Genomic DNA, 24,345 nt, shown 5'->3' with positions numbered 1-24,345 from the left:
CATGTACGTGATGCAGGACACAAAACATTAAAATAGGTTTAATAATGAAGTTCACTACGCACAGTACTTTTAACGAGTATCTAAAACGATGAGTGAATAGTTCACAGCTATATTAAAATACTCAGCAGCGTGCAGAAAGTGACCTCACCCCTAGTCCCAAACGTCCACTTTGTTTATTATGTCCTCCCAATCCCACTGAATTACACTTTCCTCTTCTTTTTAATAAACTCACCCTTGTAAATATGAACCCACTATAAATGGCAATATGCCTCCGCTTGACCATGCATCCTAAACCGTTCGGTTCCACCCTGGGTCACTGCTCTGCCGCCGAGCATCAGCGGCAATAAACTGCCCCGAGTGCCAGCAGCAGCGATCACCCAGCCCAGACAGACCCAGCTCTGCAATGGGGTGAAGAACAAAACACCTACACACCTACTGTGCAGCTGGGCTACACAAAGCTGACCAGAATAGACTGCTTTTTGACAGGCGCTTACTGGCTTGCAGTCAAAAAACCCAGAACAAGCACTGGGAAGCAATGCAAAAAGTCAACACAAGTCCCATGTGCCAACTGAGCAGGCGAATTGCGAATGGTGTCACACCAGTCGCCTGAAGGTGCGCTATTAAAACAGAAAACTGCACATTCGATTTCAATGAACGATGATTTAGTCATTTTGCTAAAAAACTTCATTCTTAGATATATTTTTTTTATTATTTCTATTTCATGTAAAGGCAGAAAAATGAATATTCTACAATTTGACTGACGTATTTGTCTTTTAATTACTGCATTCACGTTAAGTTCATTTTTTTGAGTGCAGCCTAAATTTGCCATTCCTCCCCAGCCTTCTGCAGATTTTACAGGACGAAAAACCTCAGCAAACTGTGATACAGAAATGTGCCCGCCACCCCAGGAACATTTAAGATCACTTTAAAAAGGGCAAAATGCACACGGAAAACCTCCCACAGCTGCGCCGAGCAGCGCCCGGCCGCCTTTCTGCTCGAGGAGGCTCGGCACTGCAAGAAACACGGGGCAGCAGCTGCAGAAGGAGCCGTGGACACGCACCGAGGAACCAACCCTGCTGCACATCCCCTGCCTCAGTGGATGCACATCTGGGGAAGATGCGCTCGAACGCTGCTCTCCAGCCCGGGAAGCTGTCCACACGTGCAAGTACAAGATGTATACGCCCTGCCCCGCACACAGCACAAGGAAATTCGTGCCAGTGTCTCTCTGCAACTGTATTTCCATGCCACAAGCATATTTTCAGAATAGGAACAGTTTGCTGTTTTTCCTCTCCCGTGGGACACGTTAGTTTACGTGTAAACAAAGACTGTATGGGCGTTCATGTTTACAGGGTGCAGAAAACAGATTTATTAACATCAGATTCTTAAAACAAGGACATTTGTGTGACCAGGTAAAACGTTTCGTTTGCTTGACTCGCTGTGTGAGCTGGTATCTTCCCCCCCAAGAACTGGGGGGGAAGTTAGCACAATACTGCTCATTCAATATTAAGTTAAAAGGACAACATTTGGTGTTTGAAAACCGTGCTTAGCAGAAGGTGGATGCTCTGGGATACAGCTGATAGGGTACCAAACCAGCAGACGTATAAATACCAAACACAAACCTCCCCCTTGCCACAAGTTGTGCCAGGAGAGGTTTAGATTGGATATTAGGAAAAATTACTTCACCAAAAGGGTTGTCAAGCACTGGAAGAGGCTGCCCAGGGAAGCGGTGGGGTCACCGTCCCTGGAGGTATTTAAAAGACGTGTGGACGTGGCACTTAGGGACATGGTTTAGGGGTGGACTTGGCAGGGCTCGGTTAACGGTTGGACTTGATGATCTTAAAGCTCTTTTCCAACCTAGACAATTCTGTGATTCTATGATTCTATGAAACACAACAAAGCTCTCTTCTTGGAGAAGTTACTTCATGGTGAAGAACAACGTTGTGCATTAAACCAGAAGAAATACACACCGCGTTCAGTACAACTGCCCATCAGGCAGACGTTGCAGCGTGCTGCTCACGCCGAACCCTCCCCGAGAGGTTCGGCTTTTGCGGGTCCTGGGGACTAGAGGAAAACCTTCCTCCTTGTCCTACCGGGCTTTGGAAATTTTGCAAATGACCCAGTAAGACTGTTGAATATAAAAAATAATTGCAATCTCAACCTAAAAGACAGAAATTTTGTGACAAATGCAAAGTATTTGTTTTCTGAGACGGCACAGTAAACCACTCCTTATTTCCCAGCAGTGATCATGAAACACTCTCTGGCTCATTATTTTTCTTTTCCAGCAAAGTATCTCAAAGACATGTTTTTAATTCTGTGAGCCCCATGACCTGTGCCCATGATTTCCAACATTGAAATAGTTTCCAAATTGAATTCCAACATCAATACAGGACAAGTAGGATGCAGACTTTATTTCTCACTTACAGGTCCTGTCCTCCTCCCCAAAGAGAAGCACGTTCTTTTTCTAACAGGGCAGCTCTAAGGACTGATTTCAGCTATGATGATAGAGACAAACGGGCAATGGGCCATCAATTTGGTCTGGGGTCTCACCCAGGGGATGCCCCAGCCTCCTCACTGGGACTGTCCCAGCAAAGGCATCGCAGGATGCAGGATGACCCAAACCCCACCGTCCTCCCGGGCAGCTCCCCAGCAGCTACAAATCCAGGGAAAGGCCAGGCTATGCAAACTGAGTTCTCAAGAGCAATGAAGACAAGCAAGTCCGTGATTAATAAAATGCAGCCCAACAAGAAACAGTCAGCAGACAATTCTTTATCTTAACTAAGTTTAATGGGTTTAATTTCATTGTTTCTGCCTTCTCAAATGGTTCTGCCTTTCCTTCCTCCCCTCCTCCCTCATCCCAGAGGACTCTTCCCTCCATCCTTCCCACCGCGAAGGCCAAAGCCCTGCAGGGAGAGACTCACATCCCCTTTTTGCTGCTTTTCATTTAAGAGCCCAAGTTGGGAGGAGCTTAGGCTGAGTTTAAAAAGGGTGAAATGCAGCTACTTACTTCATTTTTTTCCCCAGAATGAAACAAACTCTAGATACTGGCCATGTGTTTTCCCACCAAATAACCTCTCTCTACCTAAAGCAGAAATTAAGATGCATATACAGACTATATCACTGAATGCTTTACGCAAGGTACATTATCAATATGTTTGGAGACATGTCTTCATTAACAATCTGCTACGCAATTGTCCTCTATTGGTGCCACAAATCTTTTTCCTACTTAGTCCTGGAAGCTGAATTCTTACTGGTACTCAAATGAGTTATTTTAAAGCATTCGCCGATGTCTTGAGACTTTATCTTATGCCTTCCCAACCGTACCAAGACATTCCACCTATGGCGAAAATAGGGGTAGCTGGGGGTCCTTCAGAAAAAGGTGGTACTTCAGGTATCTCAGGGCACTCCTTCCCTGCCTCAAGGGCATGGCTTGCTTTTGACTGTCAGTGCCAGTTACGAGAAATGCCAGGTTTGCTTGGCTGCACAGAGCACCCAGGTAAACGGCAGTCCCTGTCCCAGAAAGCAGAAACATCACCCACCCATGATGGGTGGGTGCCGCGGTGCGCCCACGGGCAGGACTGGCATGTGTGCAACATTTGAAACGGGGCGGGGGGGGGAAATCTCATTTTTTCTCTTTCCTGACACTTTTGTGAGTTAGTATGGTTTCAATATCAAGGTTTCACTATGAGAAAACATGTAAAACAGAACAAGTCTTAAGGGACTTGGCTGCAGCGATGGAAAGTAAGAAAGAAAATGCATTTCTGCACCTAATGAAAGAAATAGATCTTCACAAGAGCCTTCTACCGTGGTGGTTAACCAGGAGATCTTTAGCAGTACGGGTTTTCTCTGCGCTCCAGATTTCAACTCGCATCCTTGACATAAATAAAAAAGGCTCTTTTTGGCGAGAGGCCATACAGGTCTGCTCCTCCACCTCCACGCGCTCCTCGCTCCCGTGGCACACGCATGCACACACACACACACACGCTCACTCATGCCAGCAGCTAAAAGGCTGCCATTAGGACACGGCATCCCTTTGCACCCTGCCAACACCAAATACACTAAATGCACTATACACTACGGACCACAGCTTTGTACATCAGCCAGAGGTGTCCACCTCATTTACCCCTCTACAGGACTGAATTTACTATACTTAAATACTTACACATATACTACTTATATATACTTATATACTATATTTATTATACTACGTTATCACCCTATGATCTGGCCCAGTATCAGCCAACAAAAATTACCCGATAAGCATAAAAAAGCAGCAAGAGACTCTCTAAGACTTGACACTCATCCTAGTGCCTTTATGTCATCAACAGCCTTGGGAGGGGTTGTGAAATATTGTCACTCCAGTAATTTCAATATAGAATAAAATACCTACAAAATTCTTAACAAGTTTAAAAAGTCTACATAAGTGATTATGCAAAAGTTAAAGAGAATGGAAAGTCTTTGTTAATAACCAAAGCACACAGAGAATGACCACTTGTTTTCTTCTTGGGAACACATGCAAATCTTTGACAGTTCAGATGCATCCTGGAAACTCAGACTATTTTTGAAGTTTTTCATTAATATTAAAATGAAATTGCCACTATCACTCTTCCTGGCAACAATTCATAGTGAACCCCGCAAGAAATCACATTCATGTATGAAGCGTGGGAAGTTCAGACTCACCCTTTCTACCGTCATGCCCTTCTAATACACTCAGAAGAAAATTGCTACCTGGCTGATAAAAGCACTTGTTGGCTGAGAAAATCCCGAGGAAACTCCATACAATGCAGATACACAACCCCCCCTTGATATCCCTGAGCAGATCGTTCCTCGTCATTGCACAAGTGCAGAATTTAGGAAAATCCTACAAATAATACAATAGTACAGCTGTATGCCAAGGGGCTGGGGGGTTGATACACGGCATGGCCTCACCTGGTCCATGCCCTTCTGAATTAGGACAGGTTGCTTAAAATTTGTGTGTATATACTATGACAAACAAATTGTAAGCTGCAGCTGCTATGCTTGCAAAGATTACAAGCAAATTACGAGCCTTGATCTGTAAGGAGCAAATGCATTTGAACAGAAAAGGTAAGAAATGGTTCAACTGATTGCTGCCACTTTACATACCACTCCTGAGGCAGCCCCTTGCTCCTAAGGATATTTCTAACAGCTAACTGTACAGTAGGATAACAACAGTTTTGCCCTTATTTATGTGAATGGGTTAGGATTTGATTACTAGGTCTAGCTAGGGAGTGCTTGGTAATGAGCACTTTGTGTCTTCATAGCCGAATTCTCAGACGAAAGAATAAAAACCTTGGTTCTGTAACAAGTAAGATTTAATAGCAAGAAAAACCATCTGAAGACTGAAGGATGCTGATGCTCAGCAGTGACTCTCCAGAATTTCCAAGTACTGAAAAGGTACAAGGAATTTTTTAATTTTGAAAACATAAAAAATTCTCATTATGTGAAAGAAAGGAACACAGCAAAGTACAAACTGCTCTAACCCCTTGTTTTGCATCATTGCAATACTAATTAATCCTGGTTTACAAACTGAAGCCAAGCTAGAAGGGCTTCACAGAGCTGGCTACCAGATGCAAGCCTTTCCCAGGAACTATCGGTATTTCCAGCTTTGCTTTTCACCCCTTGATATCACAAAATCTTTTTGCTGATTTTCCACCCCATTGCTCCTCCGCTGCCTCAGAAGCGGACGGTGCCCGACGTGCCCACCGCCCTTCATGTGCAGGGAGCAGCACAGCAGCACGTGGATCCAGAGACCCGCGAGGGGCGAAGGCAGAGCCCACGCTGCGGGAGGAGGGAAAGGCAGGCGACGGGTAATTACACCCCAGCAGGCTAACTTCAAATCAGGGAAAAACACTGCACAAAGTAATCAAACAACTTTCATCAGCTAGGAGATAGCATGGTTGCAAGCAAGGGGAAAAATGGATTTGTCAGAGCAAATCAGGTCACAGGGACTTAATTTCCTTCTAAGGCAGAGGAACGGGGCTGCTGAGTAGGAGAGAACTGGACTGCCTGCAAGAATACAATTTTAAAAACTTATTTTACAATAATATTAACAAACTAGAGGAAAAAATGAGAAAGACGCAATGTATGAGGAAATGACTAAAAAGTGCAGCTCTTGGAAGTAGGAATATACCTGCTGCAGCAATAGAAAATGGAAGATTTTCCATTTATTTCCCATTAAAGTCCATTTAAGGCGACAGCCTTGCTGGAAACCCCAGCCTGGTCTCCAGGGTGGTCCCTGCTGCAGCACTGCCGCTCAGAAATGAACGCCTCCATCCTTTATACTGGCCACGCCTGGGATTTTGGGGGGTGTCCAGGACCAAAGGGGCCGAGTCCCCCCAGCCCCTCAGGCAGTCCCATTCAGGGGTTAACACCACGGGCCCCCGGGCACTGGGATTTCCCGCTGCTGCTCCTGACTCTGCTCAGACGTGCTTGTTCTGCACAAATGCAGCAACAGGAACAGGCAACTTGGCCCAACTGGATTTAAATTAGCTCGATGTTAGCAAGTGTCACTTTTGAGGGCTTCATTTAGGGCAGGGTTAAACAATAAAGTCATTTGATGCAAATGACAGAAACTCCTGCGCCAGCCGTCTCCTCCTCGGGTACCACCACCCGCACCCGGCCCGGGAGGAGCTGCTCTTCTTGGGGCAAAACTGCTTGGCACCGAACGGAGGTTTGGGGACAACCCCAAGCAGAGCTACCATGGAAAGAGCTATTATAGAAAATACGGACATGGCAAAACCAGTCATTCAATTGCATCAGCAGTTAAAATGCTTCCTGAATTAAGACAAAATTAGCCATCCTCAGATGAGTATTTTCATTCTTTGTTCAAACTATTTTGCAGGAACCTTCTTATTTAGGATATGCCGTGCCCCACTTCCAGATCAGGGCAAATAAAATGTCCCTCAGATTCATGGTGGCTCAAATTCAGATCCTGGCACAAGCCATACGGGCACGTGAGTTGAACAGGTCTTTAAGCCGATCTTCTTGCAGATCCACAACAGCATCCTTGTGACTCCAATACCGGGGCTATTGTAGCCAAAGCTTTTCTCTGTCCAGAAACATGGAAAATCACTAAACCATCTAGACAACTCAGTAGGAGAGGCAGTGATGGTAAGAGGACAAGAATAAAATGAAGACCTCCAATTTATGCTTATTAACTGAAAAAACAATAGGCGAGAAACAGCACAGTTTGAGCACTGTAGAGTTTTCTTATTCATTTATGAATTTCTCAGAGAGGAGCAATTCGGGTCTATATTTAGCAAGCAGCATCTCCACGTCCCTGCCTGCTGGTGGGTTTACAGGAGCGAAGTATTCCCTGCCCAGCACTGCAGCATGAGAAAGCAACACCCCTCGCAACCACATACGTTTGCTCCGTGAGAAATTCAAGCACTTTGCCTTCCACACATTTCCAACCAAGCGCTCGCACAACAGCTCCGACCTGCCAGGGCTCGGCGTGTCCCAACGCCGTCCTCCAGCCCCACCGGGGGGGTCCTGCCCCCCGGCACCCCCATAACCAAACCCAAATGGCTCCAGCTGCAGAAGGGATGTAGCTCGCACGCTCGCGGGGAACTGGGTAGTCATATTTTTCTTCTTAGATATGTTCGATTTCCTGGAGGCACGGTGCAGATTTATATCAGAGATCAAGTTTTAGTGCTCCTGAGTTCTCTGGATGATTGCATATGTCACTTCCCCAGAGATTACTAGCTCGTGCTTAGCCCTCCAATACTTATTCATGGAAAAAATTGAACTAGATGTGTAGACTGATGGTACAAGGTCCATCTGTGCCAGCACACACAGCACAAGATCAGCACAAGAAGGCTTGTTCAAGGAGAATGTATTCTGTTTGATTAAGCGTGAACAAGTATTTTTTGCAAAGACACCACTTCTGATGAATCACCAGTTATTCAGATTATATATGGTGAAAGGAAAGCTCCTGCAGAGCTCCAGATTAAAACCATTATCGTTTTTCTCTCCTGTATCTCCGAAGAGATCTAAAGGAAAAAAGGAGGAAGAGCCACGAAGGCTTTTTGCAGTGAAATTCAGTGCTTTGGGGAACTGCTGCCTTACGCAACGGCTGCAAGTTATGTAATGGATGCAGCTACCAAAACTGTTCTCTCCCAGTTGTGCCTCCTTAGAACTAGCACACAAACCCATACACTTTCGCTACATTTCCCCAGAACCTTAAATCTTTAAATTAGCATTAAAAAATGCTTTTTTCCCTTTTTCGGTCCAGCTGAGCCCTTTGGCTGTGCTGCACCTGAGCGGCAGCTGCAGGAGGGGCAGAGGGAAGCTGGGCGATGACACTCCCAATTTCAGCACATCCTCGCTTTGACCGTGACAAACGTGTTTGCCTGCATGACCAACAAATATCGGTTTTTCCACTAACAGATTTTATATAATGGTAGCACTGGAGAAAGATTTTCTGAACTGCTAAGACCACAACATTTTAAATGGTTATTTTATCATGTGCAGGTTATGCTTAGGGGAAAAAAAAAAAAAAAAGAAAAAAACCCCACTTTCATTATGTAGAACTGCTGAATTGTTCTTTTCCTGTCACCTTCCCATCTAACACACCTTACTGATGTCTCAGTACTGAAACAGTGGTGGAGTCTCCCTCCTTGGAGATATTCAAAAGCCGTCTGGACATGGTCCTGGGCAACTGGGTCTAGGTGGCCCTGCTTGAGCAGCGGGGTTGGACCAGATGACCTCCAGAGGTCCCTTCCAACCACAACCACTTGTGATTCTGTGATAGTTTGCAGAGAAGTGGTTCAGAGAGATGAGTTTTAAGCAAATTTAGCCATCGAGTTATCCCTGGTGAAAGCCGGCTTGGGGTCCCCAAGACCCCGATCCCCTCCCACTGATGCAGAAGGTGAGGACTCCCCTCATCCCTCGCCAAAGACCATGACGAATAGGTCCACGACACACGTGCAGTTCCATACTCCACCAAACCCAAGCTACTGACAGCTTCATGCCACCCTCGTGCAGACAGGCAAACCCAGAGCAAGCAAGGAGCCATCGATGGTGGAGCAATGCCGGCATGCACAGTGCTGTGCAAAAGTCTGCTCTGGACCTTGAGCTCCTCACTCTACCTCTCTATCCGAATTTCTGTCCTGTCAATACAATGAGATTGATGATACCTTATGAACACCAAGATCTGGTCACAAAAACTACTGTAAGACAGTGGAGAAGGAGAGCGAGAGGATGAACAAGGTACAATTTATGAAGTCTACCAACTATCAAGTGATGCCGTGTTTTGACTCTGGTTAGCTCCTCCATTAACTCCACAGTATTTTCCCTCTCTTCTATCCTCTGCCCACGACACTTTGCCCACATCTGCACAAAACCCCCAAAATCTAAATGGTAAGATAAAACCAGAATAAATACATTTTATGCTCCACCTTTAAAGCTGCTAAATTTGTATTGGGGTTCCTTTGAAGCTAAGCGACCTTGAGAATAAACATTTTTAAATAGCCCTAGAAATTATCTAAATCACATTAGCTTTCAGATCTGTATTACCGTTCTTTGTTCATTCAAGTTGCTTCAGTTTTGAAATCATTCCCATGTATCTGTTTCTGAGAGAAACCTTCCTATGGAGACCCACAGTTTTATGATGCAAGCTATTCATGTTTTTAAAAGTAAAACCAGTGGAATATGCCTTTGATTCCATCTCTATTTATTTAATTAAAAAGCCTGGCAGGCTGTTTGATTTCTTTAATCAGAAAATGATGCTAAAAAGGTTTCCAAAATAACATTTAATGAGTTTTGAAAATGGATGCATATACCATTCCTGCCAGGTTTCTGTACATTTCAGGTTCTTATTAACTGTTAATTTTTTTAGCAATTTCAGCAGCTTATCAGCAAGTCACAGGATAATACAGCAATTGTAAAAGGCTACGCACTCCTAAATGCGTGCAGAGGCAAAGCCCCAGAAGGGAAATCCAGCGTAAGAGTCAAAACTTGTTCTCCCCATGAACACCACTGGGAAGGTTTGCTGACAACGGAGCTTAAAATTCTCCATCACAATAATGTGAAATCAGGACAATAGGTTTTGAAAATAAATGCTTTGAGTGTTCTTCAAAATTATATGTTATCATAATAATGGAGGGGTTGAATATATATCAAAAATAATCCTAAATGACGAGCAATTACCCTTATGAATCATAACCGTCTTCGGATTCTGAAAAGCCATTTGAACCTCTCAGCTGTGAAACTCTCCCGTTGCTGGCTGACACTCCAAAAAATGGAAATAAACCAAACCCCAGAGCCAGCGCTGAGCATCCCCCAGCGATCCCAGGGAAGGGGCTGGTGTTGGGATGACCTCGGAGCACTCCCCAGGCAGGAGTTCTAGTCTGCGGGTCATGCAGGAGGTAGGGAGGAGAGCCAGGAGCCACCCACGGTCACCTCAAGCACCCGTGGCCGTGACCCCTCCCGGGGCCTCCTAAAAAAAAAAAAAAAATCAGTCTGCTGAGATATTTTGCTTCTGGTTCCTACAAGAAAGGGCTGGCTGGAAAGGGACACCTCCTCGCTGGGAAGGGAAGGGGAGGCAGGCTCTGCTGAGCTCAGACCTGCTGCTCCCCGCCAGGAGGGGTCAGAAGACCCCGGCTTCCCTCCCTCTAGAGATGCGCTGGGTCCGCTTCCCGCTTTCCACGTGTTGTTATCTAAACAGCCTAAAAGCTGTAATTAAGGAGGGTAAGGAAAGCATAAAGAAATGTTTATATTTCCAGAAATTAAAATTTCAGTGACGAGGCAGTAAATTAACTTAATCAAGTTGGGAGGCATCTATGAGAAATCATTTTTATATGATTTAATGAGAGAAGGCATCGGAAACGGTGATTTTAATCAGCCAAGTGGGATTTATAAGCAAGAAGATCCTGCTTAAACAACTCATTAGACTTCTCCAAAAAATCTTTACTGTCCCTGCAGACAGTCAAAACAAGATTTATTGTATATATTTACTAATTCTGTAAATCCCTTGGTAACATTGCATATCAAAAGTCAACTGATTAAAGCAGAAAACAGAGTCAAAGAAAAAAAGTCTTCATAAGCACCTGCTAAAGAAAACCGAGAAGCCCTAAGTCCCTATCAAAAGACAGAGCTGACTCAAATCAAATGCTATTAGGACTCCTAAATCCCTATTTATTATAAATACAAGGTTATATTAGAGAGAGAAATATTCAATACCTACTAATAGTTTTTATAATTTTTAAGACACCTGCACCCTGGCCCACACCAGACGGCGATACCGGAGGACTGGAAAAGGAATAACAAGGGAAATGGCAAAGTCGGATGACTTACCCTTAAATTGTACTGTCCTGGCGTAACCTAACTGACATGATAGGCCTCCCAAACGCTACGTCCTATGGCACCATACGATCACACATGAATGCAGGAATGCGACGATATTGCTAAATAGATTTTGAAATCGTGATTTATAGAATAGTTAAAGGTTGAAGCACTTCAAAACACGTCAAGAGCCCTGAATCCACCCCACTGATCCTTCCAGGGACTCTAATTCCCTCTTATTTTTCCTTTGTTGAACCAGAAGTCTGCATTTGTTTTTTACAGGTATTTCTGCTTCCTTCAGTTCCAGACTAAAGACCGCTTCTGTCATGTCACTACAACCAGAAGTGCTAAGAGTATACCATGAGATAAATATTTTTGTTATTTATTATTATTTGCTCGCTGTCTAATTCTTGACGTTGGGGCCAGCAGTTCTCCACAGGACACCAGAGACGCGCGTGAGTAACTCGGTTCTTTACAAAGGTTGTTCTAGATCTGAGCGCAATTTCACAGCACTTTTCAGGCAGACACAGAAAATAATTTACTTAAACAAACTAGGAGTGTAGGCTGAAGGCACCAACTCCCCCTTTAAACTCTGCAAGTTGAAGAACTTTGATGAATGTCAAAGCCTTTTCCTTTAAATATGCTACAAATAACCGTTAGCAAAGATTCGGGGTAGGACCCTCCTACAGCCCAGGCAGGGGCTGCTCCGCTGCGGTACGCTGTAAGGACTTGGCAGCGGGAGCAAACAGTGCAATTCCTCTGCGCTGTGTTTCTGGGGCAGGTTAGAAAACAATTTACCTCCATGGTATTGATGCTCTTCAAGTCAATTTTACAAAAAAAAAGAAGAAAATAAGACAGCAGCTTTAGAAAATTGGCTTATTATAAGGTTGCTTAATGACTACGTGCAGAAGCCATATTATTTTATCAGATCCTCTGAACTGGTTGTCAAGTCAGGAGACGCGGCACAGAAGCCAAGCAGCACATCTAGCGCAGGGGGAAAGTTCCTCCTAAAACTGCTACTCTGCTCAGTACACATCTCCCCGCTTGGGAATGAAGACATCCGAGTGAAATTAACTGTTTTCACGGGGAAACATTAGAGCTGGAGTCCAGCTTCAAACTCAAAAACCAGTTCCCAGGCAGGGTTTCCCAGGAGATGCCCTGATGGAGAACGCTGCCTGGGTCTGCAGCAGCACAGGGATGCAGCCGTCGTGACATCAGCACGGGAAGGGGCGCGCATCGCTACCTGACTTCAGTTTGGCTTTTGGACCTCTCGCCTTTGGAAAGAAACCAAATGCCAAGACTGCATCATTGTACAAATTCATCCTTTTTCATCGTGTTCTAGTATTGAAATATAGTCTGCTGAGTTTCAAAATCCAATTCAATTTCAACTCAAGGTAACGATACAAAATGATGATGATTTTTTTCATGCAGTAATTGGTAGGAGGGTAACAGATAACCACTACAAAGGCAGCTTTCTAGGCTGAAAGGTAAAAAGTTCTCCGCTCTGCAGTAAACACCTATTTCACCCCTGGGATGCAGGAGAAACCCATCCTAAGAACAGGGCTGTAGGAGAGACTTGCTCTCTGGAGGCTGCTCTCCTATCTGTGCAGGTTTCACTCATAATTAAATTAAATACCGCTCCCAGTAGGATTAACAGAACATCGTGATTGTACTTCAAAACTCAAAATATAAGGCACCACAGCCGAGGTCTAAGACAGCAGCCATCAGAAAGGACTTCCACACCACTGGAAGGGCTGAAAAGCAGGCAGGAGCATCGCCTGAAGCACCAGCTGGGCTGATGCTGGCAGCGCAAGTCATCCCATACGTAACTCAACCCTCCTCTCCGCCCAGCCTTGGCTCTGACCTCTGTCTGGTCCTTCTGGGCTCGACTGGACCAGACACACAAAGAAACCCCAAACCCCTCTCCCGTTCGGTTCAGATCAGCCCCCACTTCAAACACTCGCAGCTGTAACTTCAGCTCATTTGCAAATCAACCACAGTTTATTTAATCTTCCTCCAGCCCACTTCCCGCAGGCTACATATTCATCATCCGCCGGACTCCCCTGAACTACCCGCAGATCAATCGGGCTCGCTCAGCCCCTGTGAGACCCACCGGTACCACCACCGCTCTCTCGCCAGCCACACGCAAGCGAAATTAATTGCAAAAGCCCTTTCAAACGTATGACCTACTCGCTGACTTTCTGAGACAAAAAACAAAGCATCATTTTTACACCTAACCAAAAATAGCACCCCGGTTTCCAAACAACTGCGAGTTATTTCTGTTCTTTCCACGCCAGCAGACATTTAAGACTTGTATTGCACTTCTGCCATCATTTACACGCTACAGCGAGGGCAGGTAACTGTCTTACACCCAGAAGGAAGAAAGCACAGACCGAGTCTCCTCCCGGCTTTATCTACGAAACATCCAACAGAGTAAGCTGCAAATTATTTTATAACATTTCTAATAAACCCCTTCAAATTATTGCTTCTGTTCTGGGGGGGCTGTGGGCTGTTAGATGCAAACCGTAAGTTAAGACAGCTTAGATGGAAGATTTCTGCAACGTATTATTTCCACAAAGAAAAGAAACCTATTTTGCATAACGTGTACTAACAGTGACGAGGTTGATGTCTCCTGACCTTCAGTCAGCCCAGCTCCAGCGGTCACATTTCACAGCATCAGACTCAACTTCTCAGAAAACTGCCTCTGAATTAAATCCCTTTTACCTTAGCAGAGGTATTCAGGTACATATCCCACAGGAAACCTTCCCCATTTTTCTTGACATACAATGTACATTCGTAAACACAAATTGCACACGTATGTGTACGTAGATGATATGTTCCCACAGCAAGACCTGTCTTGCCAAATGTGTTTTGGCTTTAAGGTGAGTGATAGGGGAGGTGGACACTGTAATAAAGAATCTGCTGGAAGAGCACCAGGAGAGAGAGATGGGTCCTGGCTTTCCACAGGTTTTAAACCTACTAAGTCTCCACCCCTCCTCTCTTAAAAAAAAAGGGCATCCTTTAGATGAGATTGCCCCTTCCCTCGTGTCTGTTCTTGTTTTCCTTACTTCAACCAGGCTCACCAAAAGCTACCTACTGGAAACCATCAGTGAGAAGTGCTGCAGCTTAAAATAAACCCCCAGTGCTTGTGCCAAAGGCAGTGCCATGAAGGTTTTTTCCAGAAAAGGTTTCCAGAAGGTTTCTTCCCTCCTCACCACCACCTGCGGCACCTCCATCTTTGTCTTTACGCGCTCTCGTCATTGCTGATATTGGTTCTCCTCCAGTCCAGCTACCCTCCAGCTCTATACTCTCCTCCTCCCTCATTTACTCACATTTTTAAAGATTTTTTTTAACTTCAAAACCCTTTCATCCCTCCATATTTTATCAAGATAGAGCACATTTTGCTCTATTTTACCCAATATTCATCTAATCTTATAAAACTAGGTCACAAAATTTGCAAGTTTATATCAGTTAGGCTTTACAGATCCAGAAAATACCACCTTTTTTTTTTTGTTCTGTGTATAATGCCTGTCTGAAATATTTACAAAAATAAACTCAAAAGTATACAAACACACCACTTTGTTTTAAAATTCTAATGAGTTACTTACAAAATGCCTTTTCTTCAATCATTTCTGTTTTAAAACAGTTCTGCTAGAAAAAAAACCAAGCTGGAGTGCTTTGGTCTGCATGTCAGCCCTGAAATCCTTACACCAGCCAGCTATGCTAATAGCAGGGAGTTTTTCTTGAAATATCAGGGATTTTTTCTTGAAATAGCAGGGAGCGTTTCTTGAACGGCACGGACGATTCACCTCTGCTGCCCCCAGCCTCCCTGGGCACCAGGCTGAGCTACTAGAACACTGCAGCCTGAGGCTCTCGGAGGTTGCCTCCTGTGCTAGAAAAGCAGCCCAGCACACAAACGCTGGGACACCAGCATATGGACCGAAAAATGATCAAAGATATTCTGAATATCCCCCCTAAGCGCTGCCCTGTGGCAGGCAGCAGCCTGGGAAGAGAAGCAAGGCACTCGCTGCCTGCGGGAGCATCTACCCCCAGCCCGGGCCGGAGCATCGCTGCCGGGCAATGCTGCAGGGAGCACAGCACGCCCGACCCCGCCACAGCATCCCCGCACCGCACCGCGCCGCCGAGCCACCGTGACGGAAGTTTCTCGGCCTCGACGGGAGCACCAACGCGCGTGACCTGGGTAACAGACACATTGCCAAAAATCACTCCAGCGTTTTCACTTTGTAGGAAAATATGACTTTGGCCACCTGGAAGCGTTTGCAAAATGTGACCGCGTCGTTGGATTAAAGGGCAATCTGAAGCACCCAATTTTTCGAGCACGGATGGCAAGACCTGCCGGGTGACGTCTGCTTCGCGGAGCATTTGCTTTCTCTACTCACCCGTTGTTTCCACGATGCCCTCCAGGATGACGACAATCTCAAACTGCTCCGTTTGCATGCTGCGCTGGGAGAGGTCGTAGAAGGGGCTCTTGGCATCTATCACATGGCAGATGGTGAGTGGGGACACGAGGAAAAGCTGGTCGGCCCCCGTGCTGAAGCCCACGTCCAGCTCCAGCTGATCGAGCGGCAGGAATTCGCCCTCCGGGGTCTGGCGGGACTGGACAGGCAGCGAGGGGAGAGACAGAGAAAGAGACATCACTGCTGGAGCAGCCATCAAGGAGGCACCCCGACAGCATCCCGCATCCCCGCCAGCGCTCTGCACCACCCCTCACACGAGGCAAACCCCAGTCCAGCCACGTGGCCGCGAAACGGGTGGAAACCCAGCGCTGGCTGTGGAGAGCAGGGATGAATTATTTCTAACACGCCTCTTACTGCAATTGCAGCTCACCAACATAGGAGCCCTGGAAGGACACTGGCCACCGACACGAATGACGGCTCTGCCACTGACCCGCAGCATCACCCACCAGGAGGAGAAGATGAAGCCGGCGCACCTTGAGGCTCTGGCAAGCAGAAGGCACTCAAGACCTCACAAAATCCCTGCTGCAACACAGTGACCCCGGGCAAAGGCTCACAGCCACCTCCAGGGTCCCTCCACAAACAGAAACCCCTTGCAGAAAGTGGCAGCAGTTAGATTAATTACCAACTTACCCATAAGAGAGAGTTCCCCAGCGCTGGCTAACAACCTACATCAGCCCCAAACCAGCTGGGCACACAGTTCTCCAGGGAGGTTTTTAGATCGCTGTCCTTTTGACAAAAGAAGCCTGGAGAAGGGGATGCTGTTACTGCTTTAGTCAGAGCTGCCCGCTAAGACACTACAAACCACAATTTAACAGCTACACAACAAGTCCATAAAATCACGCCTAGAGCTGAAACCTCGAACTCAGCACTCCGGCTCGTGCGCCTCGCTGCAAGCTACGCTTCGCATCCCTAGTCCGTAAGGAGCACTGTAATCAGCACAGCCCTGCCCAAGCGCTCCCTCTCCGGCTTTCATTTCTTCTCCCCGTGTTACGAATAGGCAGGAACAGAACATTATAGCCCTTCCTGGTCACTATTTTTATTACAGAATTTTCCATTATTTGCTACTTAGATTTTAAAAAGAAGTTTTACAAACTCTTGTATTCATCACACACAGCCAAAACCCATCAAATCACTACTCGAGATGCATTTCCATCATTCCCGACGTTTTGAGCTGATGTGAAACTTCCCATATTGAGCAATACCACTGACTTGAAATGGGAATTTTTTTTTAATGGGAGCACGATTACGCTTGCAGGAAGAAGCATCATCTTTCCTCTAACTTTTCCCCTAACTCTGTTTCCATTCCCCTCACTATTCAGACCTGCTGCGCTAGGTATGTAATTGGAGGGGGGGTAGAAGCCCCGTTGGAGAGGGACCAGCACAGACGTCACCTCCGGACTACCAGCGCTCCTACGAGTGACACCAGCGGCTCCCAGAGAAACCCAGTCCCATGCCCTTGGTAAAATGTCCGGCACTGGCAGCTGCAGGGGGGTGGGAGGATGCCGGCTGCCCCCGGGGCACGGGGCAGCCCCCAGCGAGGGTGAAAGGGGTGCAGCTATGGCCAAGCCCCCCGGACACGGGGGTGGGAAGCCGTTGGGAACATAAAAGCAAACGGCAGCAGACAGAGCAAAACCGGATTACATGCCTTGCTTAGGATTTGGTTTCTATTTTTAAAATTTTCCCTGAATGGTGGCTGGATTTGAAGGAGATCTAATCCCAAACAAACAATCGTGTCTTTCACTGCCCTGAAGATTCGGCTAAGAAATGTGCTTAAATTTTTGTGTGTGAAAATTCAGATTTATCACACCTGCCTCTGCTACCCCATCCTAGCATACGCCATGCAGTTTCAGATAACGACATCAGAGCCAAGAAACATCTAGAGCACATCTGCATAAATATCCTGCCTGCAGGGTTTTGTTTGTTCTTTCTTTAGAGAGAAGTCTACTTTTCCATAAAAAGACAAAAGCACAAGCAAAGCACCAAATAACACCGGTAAGCAGGGCAAGGAGCAGCTCTAGGGCAGGAACCGCTTCCATCAGACATCCCACACCCCTACAGTATTGTTATAGCCACGGGGGAGGCGAAGGCTGGCCCATTTCTGGGTGACATCACTCTGGGGACACCAAGACACCCCCCACCCCACCCCCCCCCCGGCTTGGCTTTGGCTTTGGGACAGAGGAAAACGGTGGCCCCGGGTCAGACCCAGTGAAACGCAATCAGGAATTGCACGCGCCAGGCTTCGTTCTGAAGGCTAATGGTTTGGGGAAGTCCTCTAAAGGGCTGGTTGTAGAAGCTCTGGCTCCTCTGTTTAGGACTTCAGCTACCACCACTATTGTCCAAAATGTTTTGGCTTTACGTGGCCCTTCTCCACGGATGCTTTCCAAGGAATACCCGGCGGTACCTGCCCTGAAATCTCGGTCTGAACCAACCAGCCAAAACCCCCCTACCAATGCACAGGAGAGGATGACGAAGCAGGGTGAACTATTATTTTGCAAAAAAATCCTATATAATGGACATCTTAACAGACGGAATAGTGATGGAAAAGGAGAGTTAAAGACAACGCGGTGCTTGAGGGACGCAGCAAAGTCCAGAGAAACGGGCATGAACTACAGATGGGGGGAAGAAAATGATGGGGAAGAAAGGTTAAAAATGGGTGGGCTGCTGCCTGGGTGCCATGAGCTGTAACTGCTGCTGCAGCGCCGGGGAGGACCCTCCTCCTGCTCCCACTCCCACGGCATCGTCACACTACCGCCGCTTGCACTGGAGCTCGCGGGATTCCCGGGGAATCTACCACATCTGTCTCAAAAACCTCCTATTTTACAGCTGCAGTAAAACCAGGTGTTACATTATTCAGCTGTGAAGTCATATACATGAAGTACGATTGCTTCTGCTCTGAGGGAATTGAGATAAAGATTGAGAGCTAAAATGTTGTAGACAAACCAAATATTATTTTACAACTACCCCTGAGTTACAGGCAGTATTCAACCCAAGGCAGGGTGTGAGAACTCGTACTACTGACTGCTTTGCTATTCGAGACAAAGCATTTGTCAAAAGAAATGACCTTGAGTGACTCTTTTGACTCAATGTAATGTAGGGAGGAAAGTACAGAGCTTCTAAGTTTCATCCAAGTTCTTCACAATCTTGGAGATTCATCAAGAAAAAAAAAGAACATTACAATGAATGAGTCTTTGCACTAACTTGCCGCTTTTAAGGTTTGGTATTTGTTTTTTTCTCCAGTATGGTCTAAGCTTACCAGGGGAAAAAAAAATAAAAAAGAAGAAAAACAGTGTATTGGGATTTCCAATTTTACATAGATTTTGCAAGCAGAATAACCTTTTACCAAAAAGGAAGCGTTTCAGCAGAAAATCTGTGAGCAGCCCTACAATTAACTCTGCCCTCCTGGTTTCGCAATAAACCTGCAATAAAGGTTATATGCAAACCAAAGCAGAAACACTGAAGCAGTGATTCCCCCCTGCCACATACTCGTGCTCCTGCAAGCCGGAAAGACGGTCCGTGCATGGCAGCACCCCCTGGAAGAGAGATCGCTCTCCCTGCTGCAACCCTTTTTTTCCCTTCTTTTTTTTTTGGCCAGGGGGCCTGGCCAAGCACTGCTCCCCCACAGCAGCGAAAGGATGCACCGGGCAGAGACATTTGGTAGGGGATGCGCAGAGCCAGCTATAACTGTGCCCACAGAAAAGCCACATTTTAGCCCTTTATTACTCTTCTCCCTCTCCCTCCACATTTATAGCCGCCCGTGTACAGAGCTCCGGGGGGCTGGGCAGCTTTGGGCTGGGGAAAGCCCCTCAGCCTGGCGGGCAAGGGGCACTGCGGGATGCCCGCAGCACCGCCTGCCACCACGGCCACGAGGCAGCCGCCGGCACCGACAGCGCCCACGTCGGTGGCACGCCTCACGAATGGCCTTCTCCTTTCCCTAACACGAACGGTGCCCCAGGATGCAAGGACAGCTCGCTTTGTTTGAGCTGCTGCTATGGCAGGGTTCCCTGGGCTCCTCTCAGTTTCTTGCTATTTTTAAAACAGCTGCAAAACCTTCACCCCTCTGACTCCAGCACTGCCTTCACAAAGCCACAAGAAATGATGGCTGTGAAGCCACTCTTTCACATATTTAAAGTTCAGGAAATTTTTCGAAGCCACACTAAGTTTTAAGGTCCAACTTTTAAAATTCCCCCCGCGGCACCTCTGGAAACAAAAAGGGCTATTTTCAAAATTTGTAATGGAAATGACTCATTTTGATTCTTTAAAGCTATTAAAGAGCTACGTTAAACGTGACAGTCTGACCTCTCCCTAGTCAGGATGGCCTCGTCGCACAAGGCAGTTGGAGTGGTCACCGTGGTGCCCTCTAAAGACCGAATGATTACTTACCAGGCTAATTGCACATCATTCAATTTACCCATCTAAACTTCTGACACGAGGAAACAATCAGGGATAGCTCATATCGGGGAAAAGCGTAACTGAGATTCCAGCTGATTACTCAAAAAGAAAAGAACAGGGATAGATGCCTCCAAGTCAGCTTCAGCGAGAGCATCTTCACCGACGTCGGTCCCCAGCTACAGCAATCATCCGGGCACGGCAGGAAGGAGACAAATGAAATTATGGAGATTGTTTAAATTCCTCTTCCCCCCAGCTTGTTGAGTGCGAGCACTACCCCTCCTTTTGGCCACAGACTCCCCCGTGGTTTAGGATGCAGTGGGGGTCCTGCAGCCCTCACCGAATGCAGCGACGATCCTGCCTGCAAAACCCCCGTCGGAAACACGTATTTGGGTCAAAACACAACAACTTCAGAAGCCTCTGAGCAAAACGCACTTGTGCTTCGCCGGATCCGGGTGCAGCAGACGGGGGGATGAGCATCCCTCCGCAGGGGGCAGCCAGAGGAGCAGGGAAGAAAGGAGGGCAGCCCTCCAGGTGGGGTGTCCGTCCCCCCCCCGGCAAGGGGACCCTGCCTGCCCCTGCAGAGCACCCACCCCGAGGGCAGGGCACCCACATCCTCTGCCAGCTGCGGAAACATGCGGGATGCCCTGCATGCGTCAAATGTCACCCGAGCCGTCCCCTTCCACCCACTCCATGCTTATTTCATCTCCCCTGTGTATATCCGGCCGTTGTAGCAAGTCTCAAATAAACACTCAATTTTCCCTAGACATACGGGGCCATTAGCACGATTTTTAAATGTCTAACCCTGGCATTCTGCTTTCCTTGAAGTTCATGCACCATATAAATAAAGTTCTGCCTGACTGGACTCACCATTGCCTGACAGCAGAGAAATACGCCAGAACGGCAAACAGCTTTCTTTTAAAATGCACACCAAGGAATTCAAGCTACAAAGTATTTACTTGTCAGAGAAATCTAGCATTTTATAGAAATATATAAATATGCATGTAAACCCAGTGCTGAATATAAATATTATCCAACAAGGCTGCTGGTAAATCAGATGGTTGAGAGTAAATCTGGTGCCTGACGGCTGAGCCTGAAGAGCATCGCAGGGACACAGAAGGAGCCCGGGGCAGGAGTGAGGGACGGCAAAGCTCCCCTGCCAAAAGGGTGCTCGGAGAGGCCGGCAGCTCCGGCGCAGGGCAGAGGCGGGGACGCGGAGGGGGACGGTGGGACGTCCCCGGGGGACCGGCAGTGGCAGCGGGGCAAGCGTGGGAGGACCGCACTTACTTTGAGCAGCTTGCAGCGGATCTGCGCGGAGACCATGTGGCTGTTGCGGAGGTTGCCCACTCTGAACATGAGGGTGAGCTTGCCGTCCCGCATGGAGATGGCGGCGTGCTCGCTGAACATCAGGGTCTCGGCCCTCTTCTTGGGCTGAGACATCTTGATGAACATGCAGCCGATGAGGAAGGCGTCCACGATGGAGCCCAGGATGGACTGGAAGAGGAAGAGGATGATGCCCTCGGGGCATTTGTCCGTGATGTAGCGGTACCCGTAGCCGATGGTGGCCTCAGTCTCTATAAAGAAGAGGAAGGCAGAGGGGAAGTTGTAGACGTTGGCCACGCAGGGGGTGTAGCTGTCGTCGTGCGCCTTGTTCAGGTCGCCCCGCATGTAGGCGATCACCCACCACATGGAGGCCATGAAGAGCCAGGCCACGGTGTAGGTGAGGATGAAGATGAAGAGGTTCCAGCGCCACTTGAGGTCCACCAGGGTGGTGAAGAGGTCCGAGAGGTACCGGCTGGTCTCGCCGCCCAGGTTCCCGTGCTGCACGTTGCACCGCCCGTTCTTGTCCACGAAGCGCTGCCGCTTCCCCCGCGGTGCCGCCCGGGGCGGCGGCAGCCCCCCGCCGCTGGCCGAGGTGCTCACCACCTGGTACTCGTCCCCCAGCTTCCGCCGCAGCGCCGACATGCTCCGCTCCGCGCCGCTCCGCGCCGCCCCGCGCAGCGCCGCCGCCGCCGCCCGCCCCGCCGAGCCCGGCCCCGCCCCGCCCCGCCCGGCCCCGCGCCCCGGCCCAGCCCGGACCGGCGCCGCCGCCGCTCTGCGGGCGCGGAGCCACCGCTCTGCGCGGCCGCCACCCACGCGGAGCCGGCGGCAGGGGCGGCGCGGCCCCGGCAGGGAGCCCCCCGCCCCCCGCTCCGCCCCCCGCGCACCGCCCCGCGCTCCGCCCCGCGCAACGCCCTCCGCTCCGCCCCGCCCCCCGCGCACCGCACCGCGCAACGCCCCCAGCAACGCCCCCCGCGCTCCGCCCCCCGCGCAACGTCCCGCGCAACGCGCTCCGCCCCGCCCCCCGCGCACCGCACCGCGCAACGCCCCCAACAACGCCCCCCGCGCTCCGCCCCCCGCGCAACGCCCCGCGCAACGCCCTCTGCTCCGCCCCCCGCGCACCGCCCCGCGCAACGCCCCGCGCAACGCGCTCCGCCCCGCCCCCCGCGCACCGCACCGCGCAACGCCCTGCGCAACGCCCCCCATGCAACGCCCTGCACAACGCCCCCCGCAACGCCCCCCACAACGCCCCCTGCGCTCCGCTCTCCGCGCAACGCCCTCCGCTCTGCCCCCCGCGCACCGCGCCGCGCAACGCCCCCCGCAACGCCCCCTGCGCTCCGTCCCCCTCAACGCCCCCCGCAACGCCCCCCATGCAACGCCCTGCACAACGCCCCCTGCGCTCCGCTCCCCGCGCAACGCCCTCCGCTCTGCCCCCCGCGCACCGCGCCGCGCAACGCCCCCCGCAACGCCCGCTGCGCTCCGCTCCCCACGCAACTCCCCGCGCACCACCCCGCGCAATGCCCCCTGCGCTCCGCTCCCCGCGCAATGCCCCGCGCTTCGCCCCGCCCGGCGCCCTCCCCATCCCCAGCGCGTTCCTCATCTTCCTCACCCTGGTCATCCTCCCCACCGCCGTCCTCACCCCGGCCTCCCTCCGTGCCCCCCCCGGCCGCCGTGCTCCGGCTCCCGCGGAGCCCCGGGGAACCTGCCGGGAGGGGGAGAGGGGAGGCCCGGGGGGACGGGGGAGGGTGGGGCACCCCGGCCCCTTCACGTTTCGATTTATTTTCATTTTTCCCCACCCTCCAATCCCTTCACTCCGCTCAGTGCCTGGAAGAAAATTGCCAAGAGAAACAAAACGGACAAGGAAGACCTGTCGTCAGCAAAGATAATTACCGGGATTCAAAATACATGTTAGCAAGGGCAAAAATTCTGCCAGCTGAACTGCCGAAATACTACACAGGCGGCTGAAAATCCTCCGCAATGTGTTTGCGGAAAAGCCGGGCGACGCGGTCGTACCAGCGGGCAAGGGCACGTTTTCCACATGCAGGTATTTCTGGGTCATGTGGTCACGGTAACTAGCAGGGGGGATTTTTTTAAAATTGGCGGATTTGATTATCCCTTGATCGCTAATAGCCATTTTTAATAACTCTGAAAATACTGGGTAACTTTCAAAAGAGATTTTAGGTAAAGAGCAGAAGAAAACCAAGCTCCCGTAGTTGAAAACGGCAAACAAGACGGTTACAGACTTTCCAACGGGCGGCGATGACCGCAGGCGAAATAACCGCATCGCTGACCAGGAACTATTTGTAAGGCATCGGAGGAGGTTCGGCAGCTCAGGTTGGCGGAAAATACGTGTTGTAAAAACAACCTGCTCTGCTTTTTGGTTCTAGGAGCAGACCGAGGAAACACAGCCGGCTGCGAGCGCGGGCGGGGTGAAGGCACGCTGTCCGTCCTCACCGCTCCGGAGCCCGAGGCTGGGAAAGACTTGGGCAGAAGTAGATGAAAATTCCGTTGTGATCAGAAAGCCTCAGGTGACGGACAGTCGCAGACAAAAGCAAAGCAGAAGCGGGACCGGGAATGGATCGTTATCTCTGTGCTTGGCAATGACGTGAGCGCAAATGGGATATTGTGTCCAGTCCTCATGTCCCTCGTGAAAACAAAAGATGCGAATGAGAGGGGTTCTGGAGAGCAGCCACGGGAAGATGAGAGACGGGGAAAGCAGCAGCAGCGAGATCCTTTCGTGCAGCAGAGAGGCGCAGAGGACAGCCCCCGCCCGGGGCTGGGGGGAAGCGGAAAAGCCGGGACAAAAATTCGGACGAGTACACATTTCCAAACTGAGAGCAAAAAAACCAACCCGAACCCG

General features: G+C 49.1%; 1 protein-coding gene across 1 annotated transcript in view; it reads right to left on the bottom strand.

Annotated features, from left to right (window-relative positions):
* The window catches only part of KCNJ3 (potassium inwardly rectifying channel subfamily J member 3), a 56,986-nt gene extending 34,856 nt beyond the window's left edge, over window positions 1–22,130 (bottom strand). The window contains exons 1-2 of the mRNA XM_076343219.1: window positions 21,453–22,130; window positions 15,702–15,918 (exon numbers count right to left, since the gene is read on the bottom strand). Of these exons, the coding sequence (XP_076199334.1) occupies window positions 15,702–15,918; window positions 21,453–22,130 (895 nt within the window). The remainder of the gene's footprint in view (window positions 1–15,701; window positions 15,919–21,452) is intronic.
* Window positions 22,131–24,345: the final 2,215 nt, after the last annotated feature.

The sequence above is a fragment of the Aptenodytes patagonicus genome, chromosome 6, assembly GCF_965638725.1.
Source record: "Aptenodytes patagonicus chromosome 6, bAptPat1.pri.cur, whole genome shotgun sequence".
Lineage (NCBI taxonomy): Eukaryota > Metazoa > Chordata > Aves > Sphenisciformes > Spheniscidae > Aptenodytes > Aptenodytes patagonicus.
Note: the sequence above shows the minus strand (reverse complement) of the source record. Positions and strands in the feature narration are given on the sequence as shown.